The sequence below is a fragment of the Malania oleifera genome, chromosome 11 (genome assembly GCF_029873635.1).
Source record: "Malania oleifera isolate guangnan ecotype guangnan chromosome 11, ASM2987363v1, whole genome shotgun sequence".
Lineage (NCBI taxonomy): Eukaryota > Viridiplantae > Streptophyta > Magnoliopsida > Santalales > Ximeniaceae > Malania > Malania oleifera.
The window spans coordinates 50,324,725-50,341,655 of record NC_080427.1 but is presented as its reverse complement, the minus strand read 5'-3'; the positions used below and the strand labels follow the sequence as shown (position 1 = coordinate 50,341,655).

The following is a 16,931-nucleotide window of genomic DNA, read 5'->3' as shown; positions in this document are numbered from 1 at the left end:
GACCCTAGTTGAATATTCATTGTTGTAATTTATATTAAGTTTAATTCGGGTATATAATATTTAAGTTGGAATGGTCTGTAATAATTGGTGCATATCGTGCATATAGAACTTATAAGCTCAATGACCATAGCTAGACCTTAGGGATCGGTCAACCGACGCCAAATTTTTTCAATGTCCTAAAGAAGACCTAGAGTGACCTTAGGACTCTCTATAATTTTTAAAAATATATCTTGTTAGACCAAGTGGTTAAGGGTCTTTCATTCCAACTGTATTTTGATGACAACAACCCATTAGCAGTTCTTTAATGACTAGCCTTTTTCTTTAGTCTAGTTCAGTTGCACAGATGACTCCAAAGCAAGCAAGTTTCAAACCAGCCAAAAGCAACATGTGACATGACCAGAGCTTAGCTACTCAAACCAAAGCACTCAGGGACTCTACATAGCATGCACATGTTCTAAAGTTGAGTGTGAGAGTTTGAGAGATTGTTTCCGTAATCCTTTGTATATGGAGTGACTTAATAGAACAAGCAAGAAATGTGCATATCACATACACATCACTAGAACACAGGCACAGTCCCACACACATACAACAAGACAAGTAAAACTGCATAAGATGTCTAAAAACCCTCAAACATCATGTTTTATTAAACCTAAGACATCTTAAAGTAGATCAGGGATCACTTCTTAAAAAGGATAAGGACCTTTTCACTTTGAACTTAAAGCAATTTTAAAGTAGTGAAAGAGGCCTCGTTGACGAACACAGGGCTTCGTCGACGAGTACAACACAGACCCTTGTCGATGAACACTGGGTACTCGTCAACGAGAATATACCGAGAGTACCTAAAAGTTCAGAGCACCCCTCGTCGACAAATGCAAGGGATTCGGCGACAAGGTCTATGCAAATTTCGTCGACGAACACGAGGTACTCATCGAAGAAAAGAAACTGAGACATGTCTGAATTTAGAACCAGCAACTTGTCGACGAACATAGGGCTTCGTCGACGAATTTACTGAAGAGCTTGTTGATGAAGGCGAGACCTCATCGACAAATGTTGGGCTACAAACCTCATTTAATGTGTTAGAATGGCTAGTTTTCACCTTATCTCATATCAATAAATGCCCAACGACTCTCCAGTGCCCAGCTCGCCCCTTTGGTGCTTAAAATAGGTCCTTGGCATTAACTTCAAAGTAGTGAAGCTTATTAGTTGTTGAAATCATTCATTGTGCATTAACTCTAGGGTTTCATTGTGCAACCATTTGCCCTCTTGCTCTTGCTCTTGTTTACACTCCATTGAAAAAGAGGAAATAATGTGAGGATTATATTGTGATTGTCATGCCCTGAACCCGCAGGTGGGTCCCAGGTGTGAATTTAAGTAACCTAACCTGTCTCTATATCAATTTAAACATACATGATACAATGCAAATAAGAGGGATTGACCCCATGGGGTACACGGTTGCCCTATATACATACTCATACCATTCCATACTCATCAGATACATAGCGGAATACGGTTTTTTATACATAAACAAGATCATACTAGAGTCTATACAAAATAGGACATACATTCCCATAATTACAACACGTACCCCAGGTGTCTACAAACTATCCTGACAACCTCCATACCAAAACTCGTACCTAGAAGGTACTAGCAGTAGTTACGACACCCCTTACTTCTGGACGCTAGGATGCTACTTACTGCTACCTGAAGGACCTGAAAAACATTGTACGTACATTCGGGGTGAGACACCTCTCAATAAGGAAGAAAACAGTTTATATCAGTGTGTGGCATACTAGTGTTATTTTACATACTTAATAACACTATACATACGATACAGTTTGAAACAATTCGTACAGTTTCATACATATACATACAGTTCCAGTATTTTTCACAAAACCATTCCAGTACATACTATACCCAAAACATACATGCATACATACATACAGTGTCATCAAACCAGTTTGCAACTACGCAAGGTCACCTCGTCTCACAGCTATTACATTGCTACACACACAACTACGCTGCAACGAACAAGGCCCAATAGTGATTACATTGCTCCATACGCAACTACACAAGGTCACCTAGTCTCACATCGATTACATTGCTACATACGCAACTACAATGCGATGACTCAGGCCCAATAGTGATTACATTACTACATACGCAACTATACAAGGTCACCTAGTCTCACAGCGATTACATTACGACACACACAACTACAAAGCAACGACTCAGGCCCAATAGTGATTACATAGCTACATACGCAACTACACAGGGTCACCTAGTCTCACAACGATTACATTGCCGTATGCCCGACTATGCTGCGACGACTTACGCCCACAGTGATTACATTGTAGTTTTTACAAATCCCTGGAATCATTTTGGAACTCACGTTCCTATACATTTCAGCGTACGGTAATAAGCCGCCACATAGCTGTTTCACAAATACCTGGAACAAATACTTACAACCATACATACCACACTTATTTGATTTACAGTAATTCATATCATTTACAATTTCAAGTATATAATTTATGCAAATATGGATTACGGTCACCTCAATAATACAGTTTAACAAAAACTAACAGTTTCCCAAACAAAATAGAGATGATACCCGAAATCCCTAATTTTCCCAAAAAACTGTAACCCAAAAATCCCGTAGTTTTATCCGATAGATTTCCCCAAATAAGTTACCAACACATACATATGATCGTGGCCTACAAGCTTACCAATCCTGATTTAAAAAATGAACTGATATAAGTAGAATCCCCTTACTTTAACTCGAATTCCAACTATGAACTCTACGGTCCTCAAAACTACGAATCGAGACTCTGAAACCTACAAACCACAGTACAGTACATGCTTACAATCCGTACTACTACACATATACTGAATCTAAAATAAAAATCGAGCCTTACCTCGATTTTAGCCCAAAACTCAAAAATGCTCGAATCGAGATTCTGATCCACTAGAAACGTAGAGAATCCTTCACTGATCCTCGCAGTAACCTTGGATTTATGAATCGGGCAACGATCGACAAACAACACTAGAGAGAGAGAGTGTAGGGAGAGTTCTAGAGAGAGAGAGAGAGCTTTTGAGGAAACTTAGCCCCAAAGCAATCCCAAAACACCTTTTATAGGCCTTTGACCCGAGGGATTTCGTCGACGAATTGGTGTTCCTCGTTGACGAAGTCTTCAGAGATTTTGTCGACGAATCCTGATATTTCCCACTTCCGCCTCTCAACTTTTCCTCGTTGACGAACCTCTGAATTTTGTCGACAAATTCTTCACTAGCTTCGTCGACGAATTATGGCCTCGTCGACGAAATCTGAGCAATTCCATTATTTTCCCTTTCTTTTACATAATAAACCCACATCTCACTATTCGGGTTCTTATAGTGATATTCAACTCAAGAGGAGCATTTAACATTGTATCGACTTCTCTTCAACTACTTGTATTGAAAAGATCTTTGTGAGCCATTGTAAGGTATCTCTAGGTGAGTACTATTGTAAAAGCTCTTTGTGAGTAGCTGTTTGTATAGGCTTCTCCGCTAGAAGGAGGATCGATAGTGGATTTTGGGAATCCTTGAGTTGGTCTCAAGGCGTGGACGTAGGCGGGGTGCCGAACCACGTTAATATCGTTGTATTAAGCTTCTATTCTCTCTTCTCTCTTGTATTGCTCATTTATTACCATTTGCTTTACTTTTATATTGTGATATAATACACTTGTTCTTGGTAAGATTTTTGTGTTTGTAGAAAATTTGCATATCGGCGAAAAATGTCTATTCACCCCCCCTCTAGACGCTTATCCAAGCCAACAAGTGGTATCAGAGCGCCAGTCGCTAGACATTCGGAGTAACTCCCAAGCGCAAAGATCAATATGGAGGACATGTTTGCCCAAGGCCAATCTGTGGACCATCCACCCAAATTCTGCGAAACCAACTATCCGGCATGGAAAAATTGGATGTCAATCTTCATCTAAGCCTATGACTACCGAATGTGGAACGTCATCACTGAATGAGACTACATATTCAAAAATGAGGAAGGCGATGACATACCAATTGGGAAACTTCCTGAGGCTGATGCAAAGCTAGCACAACTGAACTTCAAGACCAAGAACTTCCTTTTTTGTGCTATGAACGATAAAGAGTACAACCGAATCTGTGGATGCAACACGGCTAAGGAGATGTGGGAAAAGCTTCAGGTAACGTATGAAGGAACAACCCAAGTAAAGAAATCGAAAATTTATATGTTGGTTAAAGAATATGGAATGTTTAAAATGGAAGAGGGTGAAACAATTACTACTATGTTTACTCGTTTTACACATAGCACAAATGGACTAAAAGCTCTTGGTAAAGAATACTCTATGGAAGATAATGTGCAGAAATTCCTTCGCTCTTTACCTGCATCCTGGCACGCCAAGTCCACAACAATTGAAAAAGCAAAGGACCTATCAAAGGTCACTTTTGACGAGCTGATTGGGTCTCTCATGACCTATGAAATCAAGAAGAAAAATGCTACCACAGAAGCTGAAGCACCCAAGAAGGCTACCGAAATTGCCTTTAAAGCTAGAAAGTGAAAAGAACTCGTAGAAGAAGAAAATGACGATGATGATGAAGTTTCTCTCCTCACAAGAAGATTCAGAAATTTTTTGATGAACAAACGAGGTGGCAAACAAAAGGAGAAAGGAGAATCAAACATAAGGTGCTACAATTGCAAAAAGATTAGGCACCGCATGACCTACTGTCTTCTTTTCAAAAACAAAGGCAACAATCAACAAGGAGACAAAAAGAAGTTCAAAGCCATGAACGCAACAGAATGAGATGAACTAGATGAAACCTCAACTGACAAAGAAATCGAAGAAGAGGTTGCCAACTTCTGCCTTATGGCGGATGAACAAAGTGAGGTAAATTCTGATGACGAATATCTTCCATCTTATGAAGAATTAGAAGAAAATTGTAGGAAACTCTACATTGAATTGATAGCTGCTAAAAAGAAAAACAAACTTTTAGAAGAAACTCATGCAAAATGCAAACAAAAACAAATCTGCTCATGTGATACCTTGAAAGAAGAAAATGCATCTCTCAATTTAGAAAATGAAAAGCTTACTAAGGAATGCAAAAATTACAAGGAGTCTTTTCAAAAAGAAGTTGGAAGCTTAAAAAAGCAAATTATCGAAACTCTTCAAGAAAACTCAAAATTGAAAAAGAAAGTGGAAGATCAAAATAATACAATTTACAAGTTTACAAATGGTAAAGAAAACTTTGACAGGCTTCTTGGAGTCCAAAGATTTGGAATTTTCAAAAAAGGATTAGGATACGACTTATCGTCATCTGAATCAATAGGTTTTGCAAATCTATGTGCTAAAAGAAGCTCTGTGTCAAAGAAAACTCCTGCACCCAAACCAAATCCCTCATATGCTAATAAAATTTGCTTATATTGCGAAAGAAAAGGTCATGTACGAATAGCTAAATTCTCATTTTATAAAAAAGAAAAAATATCAAATCTTTTCTTTATTATTTAAATACTATTATTTTTCGGGTTATTACAATACCTTAAATTTAAGTGTGTACCTATTTAATAAGTGCATGGAGAATGTAAGATCATTTTGTGTCTATAAATAACTCTTTAAACATTGACACCATACATCAATTTCTTTACATCATTCTCATTATGTCATCATTCTTTCAAGTTTAAAAAGTTTGAAAAGTGAAGAAATGTGTTTTTTTTGTGAATTTTTGAATTCTTCCATTTGTACAAAATTGGAAAGAGTTATATGATTCAAATAGAGTTGTTGTATTTTGGGAAAGACAAGCTTTGAAGAGTTTTGCTACCGCTTCGTGAGTTAAGTTAAAAATCATAGAGAACTTGAATTTCTTTAAAGAGAACGAGATATCCGTGTTTCAGCATATTTATATATATTGTTTATATTTAAATTTTTAGTTGTGTTTTATTGGTTTTTATTTTATATTAAAATTCCTGTTATATTCATTTAAATCTACACTAATTTAAGCATGAATTTTATGTTTCGAAGGCAGGATCAAGGAGAAAGCAGACACCTGCTCCAGCCTGGGATTGAAAATCCCTGCACACAAACACCACCTTAAAAATTCCCGGTGGGACTCGTCTCTTTCCCACACGGAGGCAGAAGAAGGGAACTTCTATTGCGACCTCCATGGCTTCTGTTCTCCAAAAACTTCTACGGAAGTCATCTTCTGCAAGAATTGCCACTGTTCTGAGCAACTGTCAAGCCCCAAACTTTTCTGCTCCTCTCGCTTTCTATCAGCCCCATGTCGCGGAAACCACATCAAACCATGACTGCACAAGCAATCTCACCCCCCTTTCGCGTTCCCGCAAAACAGATGAGCTAAGCCCTTCTCAGTCCTTGAGGGTTTATCCGAGCTTCTCAATTGGGTATTTTTTGAACCCAATTTCTTCGAGTGGGTTGCTTCAATCGAAGCCGGACGACGTTGTTTCGGATGGGTTGCCGACGATTTGGGCCGATAGCGTCAAGAAGAAGAGGAAGAAGAAGATGAACAAGCATAAGTACAAGAAGCTCAGGAAGCGTCTCCGCCAGAAATCTTAGGTCCGTTTGATGAGACATGTATGCTTTGGGATTTATTGAACTCGCTAGAGGTTTTAATTAAATTTCTGATTTATAGCTCAATAACTCTTGGCTGTTATTATTAGTCTGTTGTGACAAAGATTTTTTTTTTTTTCACTTGACTACGAATTTATGGTGCAAGAGATCCTCAATGGATGTATTGGGAATTATAAGAAATTTTGTGGTTAAATTTTCAGACGATAACTGTGAGCATACTTTGTTTAGATTATGATATGAGCCTAATGTGGTATGCCCTATCATGGTTGTACACAAAAGAGCATGATTTTTTTGTTTTTGTTTTGTTTTGTTTTGTTTTTTAAATGTGACTCGTAACATGGTTGTGTTTTGCTGTAAATAAAGTTGATGTAGGTGTATCAGAGCTACTGTGCATGTGAATATTTCAACAAGGTGCATTGCATGTGTTATTTGGAAAAATTTATTTGTTCAAACCCTTATAGGGGATTGTTGATGGAAGCTTGGGGCTTTTTTCTAGTTTCTGTGCATGAAAGAGGATGTTGATGGATTACCTTTGTATGGAACCACACCAAAAAATTTCAAAGGCATCCTTTTGTGTTGTTTATCTGGTTGGTTAAGACCTTCTCTTATTATTGATATCATTTTTGGCCTCAAAAGCCTTTTTTTTTTTTCCTGAACTTTTTAAAACTTGGTTGCTAATATATATGATTGGTTGTTCCACAATTCATCACTAATTTTGATGGTTCTCTGAGGTTCCATGTGAATAAATAATTGATAATTAATAAATGCAATGCCCATTGCACAAGGTTTCCATGCCATTGGGGGTCCTATGGGGTGTTGGGGGGCACAAAGCATGTAGCTTACCCCCATTTGGAGAGTTTGTTTTCATGACTCAAACCTGTGACCTTTAGGCTTGGGTGTGACACCCTGGTGATTGGATCAAATTTTGCCCTCATATTTGACAATTGATACTTAAAAAAAAGCATAATTTATATTACAGGACGTGCTGTCGTGCATGAGAAGGAAAATAGGAACATGCATTCTATTATTTTCATTGGAGAACGAGGTGGTTTTTTCTATATTTATTTATTATTGCTTTTTGCCAAATAAATATTTTGTTTCTTCCATTTTTCAGTGGTGCCCCTCCTTCATGTTTCAATATTTTGATGTCGGGTGTCTGTATTCATTTGGTGGTAGTTTAGTTTCATTGTCAACATCAATGGTGTTTAGTATAGTGTTGCTTGGATTTAATACATTTATCTTGGGATTGGACTGTACCAGTTTCTGGTCAAGGTTGTTTAAGTAATTGTGATGCAATTTGCTTAGGTATAGTGCCCTAGCAATTGGGATTAGTTTCCAGATGTTGATGCAACATAAGTTTGAATGGTGGCATTGAATTTTTGCTTTGAGTTGTCTAGGAGTTGAATTGATCTGTGGCAATGTTATGCCTCAAGCTGAATCTGCTTGGTCGAAAGCCTTCAAGCTAGCTGTCTAACGCAAAATGCTTAAGTCAACTTACTTGGCAGTGCGCTCATCCAAGCTTATAGACTGCACTAATCTTATTTCGACAACTAATGTAGGTTACGTCAATATCTCCTCTAGTATCCAATGTCATTGTCATAGCAAGTTGGAGGTCCAATCTCACCCAACTGGAGTGTCGATCTGCTTTGCTCCACTCTCTTCCATGGGTAGCACTCATTTGGGCAATGCGTCCAACTCCTCTTATTGGTAACCATGAGCAGAATACTGGCCAGTTTGTTTCTGTTTGGAAGATATTAAGACCATTCTCAGCACCATATCTAGCTAGTGTAAGCTTTTAGGTGAAGTGGTTCTTTGACTTGGTATTAAGCCTCTATGACCAGAAATTCTAGAGTTCAAGCCTCATCACCCCCATTCTTCTAACTAAAACCAAAAGTATAGCACAATGTATGGTGGACTTGTGCTTTATCCATTCTTCAAGCCCAATGGGCTTTCAAGTGTGGGGGGCATGTTAGCGCGCTATTAGACCCAGTCTTGGGGCCTCATCTAACAAGCTTAATCTTTTAAAATGAATTAGTCAAGGAAACAATTCACCGAATAGGTTTGATAAGTCAGGTCATAGGAATAGTTTCAATCTGTTTTTTACGGTTTGGTATCAGATATAATATTTGAAGTCCAATCCACTGCCTCACAAACCTTTGAGTTTGCCAATTAGTGCTGGATGCTTAAGTGAAGTTGCTTGTTAGTAGGCTTGTCCAACTGCATAACAGTAATTACAGTAGAAATCTTCCCTCCATAAGCAGCGTATAACTTTTTTTTAATTTTTATTTTTTAAAATCAGTAAAGAGAAATTCATATTAGCAAGGCATCAAGGGGATGCCATCCTGTGGTACAAAGTATCAACCACCTTGTAGAGTGTCTCAAACATCAAGGATTACATTAAGATCATTAACAATTTGCCCACTAGGCCAGCTGGAGCATAGGTCTTGAAATTGAGGTATTAGAATTTGTAACGCAATGGACCTCCCCCAAAAGTAATTACTAGAATTGCTTTTGGGTTCCTTCTACTTTATTTATGTGCTGAAGAGATCCTCATTACATTAGAAGTACTGTACATGAATTGTAACAATTCTCCTTGATTAATCCCTTGCAGAGGAGTGAAGAATCACAAACAATATTCAATATCAATACAGGGCCACGATCAACTTGTGATGATATAATAACATGTTAGTGGGCCTTGGTAACTCTGAAATTATTTGCAACACCATAAGCCTTGCCCAAAAGTGTTAGCTTTGGCAGTCTTGGGGATTCTTGGACCTTGCTTATGCGAGCAAGACCTCCCATTGCACTCCTAATGTGAGGTGTGATTATGGAAGTTGAAATCATTCACAGGAGTAGTTATTTGATTTGAGTTGGAGGGAGTACACCCCTGGGTGGGGTTGTTGCTTAAAAGAATGTAAGTTGTGATAGTATATTGTTTTAATAAAAACCATGGCTTCAGAGTTCACATAGATCAAAATGTTCACAAAGAATGGTTTGAAAAATTAGTTTATTGATTTGATGATTTGATTTGAGCAAGCAAAGAGGTTAGATCCATCCCATCTTTAGAGAGAAGGATGGTAGCAAACTTATCAAAGTAGCTTCCTTATGATTCCATGGTGAAGATAGAGCCTTTCTTTTCTGGTTTCTTTTTTGGGTGAAAAATCTTCCATTTAAAGATAAGATTAAATATGAGTTCAACATGAGAAAAATAATTATGCTAAATCATCCTAATTCATAACAATACCAGATATAAGAGGTAGACCCTCTAAAACAATTCCCATACCAGCTAACTGTTCTACCGACCCAATTAGGTTATTTTAAAACATGACAAATGGAAACTTAATGAAACTCGAAGTTTCCTAATTCTGTGTAACAGGGTCCAAAGTTTCCTAGGAGCATTGATCTTTGATCTTCCCTTGAGAGACTCCCATGACAATCTGGAAATCTCATTCGATATGGATATTTTGATAGCCCTTGATTTTAGCTAAGTAAAACCTTCTTGAGTGCTTTACACTCAATGACCAGAACTGATGTCACGGCCTCCTTATCAGCACCTGCACACAAAGGTTTCCTCATGTCATCCCAAAAAATAAATGACCACAGCAGAATTAGATGAAGATAAAACTGATCTATCCAAATCAGTTTTCTGTTATTAGCAGACAGTCCTTCCACACGGGGTTGTTGTTCCAAGAAACATAACAAAATCAAATGAAGGGGGAGCCTTTGTAGTGGCACGAGTCTCTCACAAGTTGGAGGTGCAGACGTAGATGGAGGAGGTTATTTGTTGAGAAGGGCTTTTGAGGAATTTTGTAGCGACTTCCAAGTAGTTAGAACTTAGAACATGCAGTTAATGCGCCAATCAATTGGTAAATTCTAGTTTTTGTATATTTCAAGCACTCAATTTCCTCATCGTAGTAGCCATACAAACTAGAAATCTCTTTTTTACTAGCTATTATGTTATAATTATAATTTTTTTCCTTCTTCAACCTTCAATGTGACTAGCAGGGGTGTACAAAAATTATTGAAAAACCAAAAACTAGACCGAAACTGAACCATTTCACATTTCATTTTTTTTCTTTTCTCAAAGCCCAAATTTTGATTTCGGTTTCAGTTATACAGAAAAACCAAGCCGAAAAAAATGAATAATATATATTTATGTATATATATTTACCCACTGAAATTTATCCTACTTCTAATGTTAAATTATTAATTTCGTAATTCTCAATTATTTTTTATTTTTATATACAATAGAAGGTAAAAAAGTAGGGATGGAGCCATTTTATAGATGAAGATGATGGCTCTACTCTCCCATGTTTTACTGATGTGGGACAGGATTCACTAGAACAATGATGCCTTCATGCTCATCTCCTATGCTTTTGTCCCATATCAGCTGTCACTCAATTTTGGGGAGCCTTTTCTCACTTATGAAGCCAGGCCTTACATCCCTTTCCTCACTCTTCATGGGCTGTAGCATTGTTAGGAATTGCTCCATGGCCCTATTATCTTGAAGCCCATGTTGAACTAACAATAATCTAGGTTTCATTGAGTTTTTAAAATTTTATTTTTGGTTAATAACTGAAGACCGGACTGATAAACTGCTTCCTCTTAGGACTGCACGCCAGTTCACGGTTTTGTATCTGTTTGGAATAATGAGAAATGATTTGGTCCGGTTCGGTCATCAGTTTTGGGTGAAACTGAACCACCTAGAACCAAGTATACCCCGATAAGTGGGTGTTAATTAAATTTTATTTGACTAATCAATTTTGGGTTAAATCTGTTGTGCTATTAATTAAACACGACAAGCAGGATTTAGTAACTGTAGAGCATAAAACCTGTTTATGATTTGCTCCTACAATCCTATTATGAGTTTTGGACATTGTATGGGGGCATAAATTAAAATGGAACCAATGACTGGAAGTTGCAATAGAAGGAATATATGACATATTGTAATCAACGCTTGTCCTCTTTGCTGACAGCTCTGATATATGCTAATTTTTCACTACCAACATAGTTTGCTTAAAGCCTACGTGGCACTTACCTAGTTGCTTTCCACAATGCCTGATACAAAGGGCCTTTTTCAAGGCTGAGTTCTTATAGTGCTAGTGATTGTTCTGATTTGTGTCTTGATTGCCATTTCAATGGTTTCTTCCTGTTAAAGTCGTCAGTTGCAAATTATGTGTGATTTAGTTCATACGACAATTGGTGTAGCTCAGTGCTAGCTTTGTTGATACTAAATTTTATGAATTTTGAAGGAATGTTTTTTAGAACCTGGTAAAAGAAAGCCTAGTTTGTCGTTCATTTTGACAATAAAATTTTTGCTTTGTTATGAAAGAAAAACTAATTGATGTGAGAGACAGAACAATATACTTAACAAACTCCAACACCAGAACACCACCACCACCAAAAAAAAAAAAAGAAAAAAAAGGGAGAATTTTGTGTGATTTAGTTCATACAACAATTGGTGTAGATCAGTGCTTGCTTTGTTGATACTAAGATTTATGAATTTTGAAGGAATGTTTTTCAGAACCTGGTAAAAGAAAGCCATGTTTGTTGTTCATTTTGACAACAAAATTTTATGTTCTCTTACGAAAGAAAAACGAATTGGTGTTGGTTGTGGCTGTATGGGACTCCGGTACTGTTAGGGACAGAACTATATAGTTGTGAGTCCAAAACACCACCACCACCCCCAAAAAAAAAGAAAGAAAAACTCTTACAAATTATTCCACATGTTTTATAATAAATTGAAAAAATTATAGATGTGAGGCCCCTAACTTTGAAAAATTACATTTCCATTCTTATAATTCATTATGCTCTGAAAAGACTTTATAGTTGGCTTCTCAGTTATTCCCAAATTATTCAGTAATCAGCAAATCAATGGTTGGTTGTTTTGTACTTATGTAGTTTGATCATGCTACTCTAAGAACTCTAGTTCTGCCCTTGGGTACTATTTGTGCATTTAAAGACTGATATTACTGTCAGATTTCTGATTTACAGCAGGGATGCATACTTTGTTGTTCCCAATGTTTGTCCCATGTTTTTTTGGGAGATGCCTTTTCTCTCCCTTGTAAATTTTCTTCCTATTAATGAATTTCTTTTGCTATATAAAAAAAAGACAATGTTTGCCCCATGCCAAAGTTATATGCTTTCTAGGTATTTTAACTGATAGTTGAAATCATATCAATTTTTAGTGTATAGAAGTTTTAACTCCTCTTTCCATCATTTATTTGGATGGCCAAGCTTTTATCCCAAAGCTTTTATTTGTCTGAAAGTTAGATCAGTGGAATCTAGAAATTAATTAATCCAGCAACTTATAAATTTAGAAAGCCTGTGAATGCACTTTGGTGCCAAAATTAAGGTCATTTCACTTAGTACCAAGTGGTATATTCTATTGAGTGGTAAGCATCCATGTGGTTAAATGCAATAATTGCAACATGTTTCACTTAATGAGCACGGTCACTAGCCCACTGCCACTGGTCAAGATTCTCAATTTTTTTTAAAAGATGCGAATCTTGGATCTCTCTTATCCTACCGCAACTCTTTTACATTCTGAGCCCCTCTGGGGCACCCGTCAAGATTGAACTTCTTAAAAGCTTGATTCTGTTTTAGCAGATTGACCATTCCAGCTCTTGCTGCTAGTTCTCATCCAAATCCTATTGTGTTGCAGTAAGATTTTAACTTCTATATTTGATGTTTCTCTACTGTTTTGTCATGTCAGAGAGTAGAGCTTTCTGTTCATATTGTGCAGATAGCATGCTGGCAACCTTGTGTGATCCTTCTTCTTTCACTCATATCTGGGGATGTGGGGATAGCCCGGACCCCAGAGACTTCCCTTCCTCAGTCTTGGGGTCCATTTTCCTCCTAGGATATCAGTTCTCTAATGGCAGTTGAGCTTTGGAGGATGAGATAATTATGGATGGGAACCATTTTGCCAGTCCAGTTGAGTTTCCCCTCTTGCTAAAATTCTTTGCAGAATATGTTAGTCAAGTTGTGGTTGGAGTGATTCTGATTTCCTACAACCTCATCCGCATTCCCCCTGCAGGACATGAGCATGTACTTTGTATGCTGGAGCAGCCACCCTTCTTGACCGAAGGGCAGCCTCCTGAGCTTTGGCACCCACTGTTCTTGATAAACTAGAGGCATGATCCCTTTAGCATCAACCAAGTAAAGTTAGACTCCTTTACCCTTTGTCCTGCACTTCGCCATCACTTGTCCCCATGATAATGAGGGGGTGTTCCTGTCATATAGACGTGGACATACAGCTGAACATTTTGAAAATATTTCTCTCTTCAACCATGACAGAGACCATGTGCTTTCCCATGATTTCCCTTTTTTGAAAATTTCAAATGCTTATATTATTACATGTGATTGGTAGGACTGCTGATTGGTACACCCTGCATTGAACCATGAAATATTCTTTTATTATCAACCCCTTTATGATATTGCATGACTTGTTCTTGGATTTTGCTGATTTCCTTGACAAAGATGAAGACTCCATTCTCCTTTTTTTTTTTCCTTTTTTTTTTTGTTTTTGCTGTTTTCTAAAACTAGAACCATAGGAACCACCCAAAATGTCTCAAGAAATAAAAAACAGAAATTTCTGATGGATGGGCATCTTCTCTACTAGCAGGCGACATGTCTCATCTCACTACCCTAACAAGAAGATAAGAGTCAATGTGGGTGAGAGTGAGACCCCACCCATGTCCTTTTCTTTCCCTTCACTTACCCCTAGGGTCCCGTGACAACACTAGCATCCCTTCAATTCGGATCGTCGGCCCCAATCCTTGTTAAACTCAATTAACACATCAGTTGTTGTGTAGTCAATTTTCCCACATAGGATTAGTGATTGTCTTTTGATCTTGGTTGGAGTTTAGTCACCAATTTGGGTCAGTGGGTACGCTTTGATACTGTGTGTGTCCAGTATTTTGCAACTGGGGGGCTGGACCTACCATGGTTTAGGTCCCACTTATGCTATTTCTACACTGCCCTGGCTGATTCTACCATCTGACTTCACTGTTTTCCTTGGCCCTGTTCTCTCCATTCTGCACCTATGCAGCCTTGGAACTGAGAAATAATCTCAGATCCTTGGAATTTTATCGGTGGTAGTGACTATATTTAAATCATTAATTTATTAATCAATAATAGATGGTCTCATAATCTCATATCATGTTTTTAAAAAACAACCAAACCAACTAATTTTTTGTCTCGTCCTTACCGAGTTTGAGTTAAAAAAATAGAAAACACAGAAAACAGAGAGTTCGTGACATTGAATATTGATTGGATCATTCATGCGACATGCTCAGGAAATCATTAGTCATTTGGAATGGGAGATTTCAAAAAGTGGGTTAGGAAGCTTAAAGATGACTTGTGCTTCTATCTCTTCGAATGGGAAAATTCTAGTACGGGTACAGATAAATCAGGGGAGGGGCAGAGCAGAGGAGATGAGGAGACAGAAAATCCCTGTTTCTTTTTAACTTCCCAATTTTACTTTGGGGGGTGAAAGGTGAAAAGGCAGATCTGGTTTAGCAAAGGGGTTTATGCTGTTGTATGGTTTTAAAAAAAAGGTGAAGGATTTGTTTGGGGATGCTCAAGAGGGGCTGATGATGATTGTTTGAATGTGGGATGCAAAGTTGCCCTCTTCACTTTTAATTTCCAGCTGGCTTAGGGTTGGATCATTTGGGTTCAATCACAAACTCCACCAGGGTAAAAAAAGAAAAAAAAAAAGTTATTAGCTTTCTTTATTTTGGAATTTAGTACAAATGGCGATTGTTTAGAACAATATAATAATGTTTAAAAACCCATTTTGAGAGGAAATGGAATCACAATGTTGTTCACTTGAAATCCCACAAGGGGTTTTCATTTCCACCATACTATGGGAATTAGAAGAAAAATTTTATGATACACCGGGGTTTATGATACAAACCCTATTTGCAGTCAAATGGATTCTGAGATTTAATTAGTACTAGGAGGCATGCTCGAATTAGGAAATTTACCCCCCCTCTCTCTCATACGTGTCCGCACTAATGATGGATTTAATCCTTATTTTATGCTTTTACTCGGTGCAAAATCATTTTTTAAGTAGTATCTTAGCCGTTGAGGTTTTTAGATTTAAACAGGGAGTGAAAGAGTATCGAATATAATTTGTTAAGCTATAGCGATTTTGAAAATGGAACACTTCTTCAAGAAACAAACTTGGTCACCATATACACATGTGGGTCAAAATTTGAGAGAACTAAGTTAAAATCGGAATGGTTCACTTGTAAAACTAAGTTTTGTTGGAAGAATTTTTTTGACATTCCAAAATTCTTTTCAATCTTCCAAACACTTCATCAGACACTCATGTTAGGAACCACAATTATTTTATCAAATCTAAAATTATTTTTCAGAGCAAATGAATTGTAGTATGACCTTAACCTTTGAAAGCTCTCTCTCCCTAGGGTGGAAGTGATACAAAAGAGAATCATAGTAGGGGAAGGGAAGCATGGGGTGCGTGGATCCCCAAAAGGTTAATTGCAAGAGTATAAAAAAATGAAAAAGGGGCATGTGACTTTGGTTCAATTTTTTAGTGCATCTATGTTGTCAACACACTATAATAATTCATATTGACCAATCTTACTAATTTTATATCTCATATATTTTATTTTCTAGATTTCACACTATTTAGTTGTTCAATTCTCCATTTGTAAATTTTGATTGTTGATTCACCAAATTAATGAGATTGTCAATATGAAATGATTCCATGTTACACAAAAAAAAAAAAAAAAATACTAAAGAAAAAGGTAAAAATAAAAATAATCCGAATGTTGTAAAGACAGAAAGTTCCATAGTTGAATTATTTATTAAATAATAAAAATTTTAAAAATACAAAAAGTTCGTGTGCGCACAGATTTCGAGAAAGACATGAACAATGATGTGTCTATAGTATGTAATCTTACTATATATTTTGTGAGAGATTGTTTTCACAATTCTACCGTTGTGCCAAAACTTCTTTTCTAAGATAATAAAATAATAATTTATTTTTATCTAAATTAAACTATAGATTCGGATCGCCGAGAGATACCTTTTTGTATAACTAAAACTTGACTAATTTAATTGACTATTATCTATTATGTTGCTATTATTTTCGATTGATCCAAATTACTTCGGGGCACAAAACAGTTGCAATTTACATATTTAACGTACTAGTAATATGAATTATGATATTGGTCCCATAAAAATGATTAATAGTATAATTAAGAAAGTGGCACCTACCTTGGTGCTAAAAGAATTAGAAAGAGTAAATGGAAAGCATGCTTTGACAAACAAAACTAGCTTAGGAATTGGAATACCTTTCCATCA

General features: G+C 37.0%; 1 protein-coding gene across 1 annotated transcript; it reads left to right on the top strand.

Annotated features, from left to right (window-relative positions):
• Window positions 1-6,170: 6,170 nt before the first annotated feature.
• On the top strand, window positions 6,171-6,581 carry LOC131167520 (uncharacterized). The gene has a single exon (XM_058126325.1). The coding sequence runs from the start codon at window positions 6,171-6,173 to the stop codon at window positions 6,579-6,581; it is 411 nt and encodes a 136-aa protein (XP_057982308.1).
• Window positions 6,582-16,931: the final 10,350 nt, after the last annotated feature.

Bases quoted from the DNA above. Each gene is read 5' to 3' on its own strand.
- LOC131167520 (XM_058126325.1), top strand. From the start codon at position 6,171: ATGGCTTCTGTTCTCCAAAAACTTCTACGGAAGTCATCTTCTGCAAGA.